The 1,614-nt window shown below is 45.2% G+C and overlaps 2 protein-coding genes across 2 annotated transcripts; both read left to right on the top strand.

The window, feature by feature from the left end:
- Window positions 1-378: 378 nt before the first annotated feature.
- On the top strand, window positions 379-709 carry SARC_15707 (hypothetical protein; the record flags this gene model as incomplete). The annotated part of the gene is made up of 1 exon (XM_014290180.1): window positions 379-709. The coding sequence occupies exon 1, from the start codon at window positions 428-430 to the stop codon at window positions 707-709; it is 282 nt and encodes a 93-aa protein (XP_014145655.1). The 5' UTR covers window positions 379-427.
- Window positions 710-805: 96 nt separating this feature from the next.
- Window positions 806-1,174, top strand: SARC_15704 (hypothetical protein; the record flags this gene model as incomplete). Its single annotated transcript, XM_014290179.1, has 1 exon — window positions 806-1,174. The coding sequence occupies one exon, from the start codon at window positions 806-808 to the stop codon at window positions 1,172-1,174; it is 369 nt and encodes a 122-aa protein (XP_014145654.1).
- Window positions 1,175-1,614: the final 440 nt, after the last annotated feature.

The following is a 1,614-nucleotide window of genomic DNA, read 5'->3' as shown; positions in this document are numbered from 1 at the left end:
TCGGATTTCGTGTACGGGGCGTGTAACCACGTCTATTTCTGTACATTTAGTTGTCACGACGCGTACAGTGATATTAGACGCGACGCCTATAATTGGTTCTCTGACAGTGAGAGAGACAATTATTTATTTGACATTTGACCCTTCTTACACCAATTAATTTCTACACATATAGTAAGACATCTATACGCGTTTACGTGTGCACATACCTTTGATCCAATAAGGCGTATGAGGGCACACAACTATTCACGCTACATATACTGTATTCTGAGTTACATTGTTGCTATTGTATTCCTCATTTTAACTGAGGTAGGGAGACAGTGGGACTATATCTTACAACCCGTTCACGGAAACGACACGGTCGTGAATCACACTACAGAACAGTGTCTGCCACGTGCACCGCCACACATGTGTGAGTCAATACCAGACTATGGGTCCACGTCGTTTACACGAAAAATATCTGAGCTTTAAGTATATTTACCACATCGCTATGGGTCTTAAATCAATCTATCCTGCATTCTATGTTGCACCTAACAATCCCACTATCGCTGTGCCCGAGACTAGCGATTTTACGGGTGAGAGTCTGATGACGAGTGACCAGTACCGTCGCCATGTTAAGAAACACGAGATGCTGTTGCCACAGCAACAGATGATGGGCGAGAGACGAGGAGCACAGAACACAAAGCGTTATGTTGGTACACAGCCCTTTTAAGTGGTTTGTGGTTGCTAGGTATGTGATACATAATAAAATCTACGTATTCAAGTAGACAGTATACTTACTTACCTACTCGGTATTAAATTACATACTATGCGTGGATCTACAATTGAAAAGATCGATTCAACATCACCAAACACTGCCGGTCAACAGGCGGCGTCTACACAAGGCGACTCTATTGAGCGGCCTGTGGCAAACGACTTTACGCGCAATGATCGTCTGTTTGCAGGTTACTTTGGCATGACACCGGCAGCCCTGACCAACGATAGCACTCAGAGACTTATGCATTATGCACCTGTGCCCCAACTTAACAGTCTAGATACAAAGAGCGGTTGGAAGAACCCCATGTTTGAGAATCCAATGCGTACACATATCCCACAGAGTGGTGTAAACACTGGTCGCCCAGTTCACTGGCAACGTGTAACTATGTATGACGGAGTCAAGTTCCCCACGGCACCATAATACCACAGGTCATGAAAGTAACACGCCCACTGGCTTTATTTCGTTTTTCAGGTTACTGCTACTACGTCATTATGGAATTCTGGGATGACGCGACTGTGCTTGCACGGTTTGATGAAATTCTGACTGCCGTGAACCATCCTAAAGCAATCTGCGAACCAAAAACCTGGGACGCGTCGACGGAATTTAAACAGGGTCCTGCGGAATGCTACGGTGGTGCCACTATTGAGTACGGGCCTACAGGTGGATTTGCGACATGTAACAAACAAACAGCCATGTTTAATATGCGGCCCAAATCTCGCTATAAACGTGTTGTACACTTTAAACGGTTGCTAAGAGACGTGATGGGTGTAACATACTCTATCCACGATCTACCTGACGAGTACTTTAATTACCTGGCAGCACACCCTGACGAAGTTGTCCGTACAGTTGATGATGTACGG

This window comes from Sphaeroforma arctica, assembly GCF_001186125.1.
Source record: "Sphaeroforma arctica JP610 unplaced genomic scaffold supercont1.6588, whole genome shotgun sequence".
NCBI classification, from domain to species: Eukaryota; class Ichthyosporea; order Ichthyophonida; genus Sphaeroforma; species Sphaeroforma arctica.
This window is presented reverse-complemented; position numbering and strand designations above follow the sequence as displayed.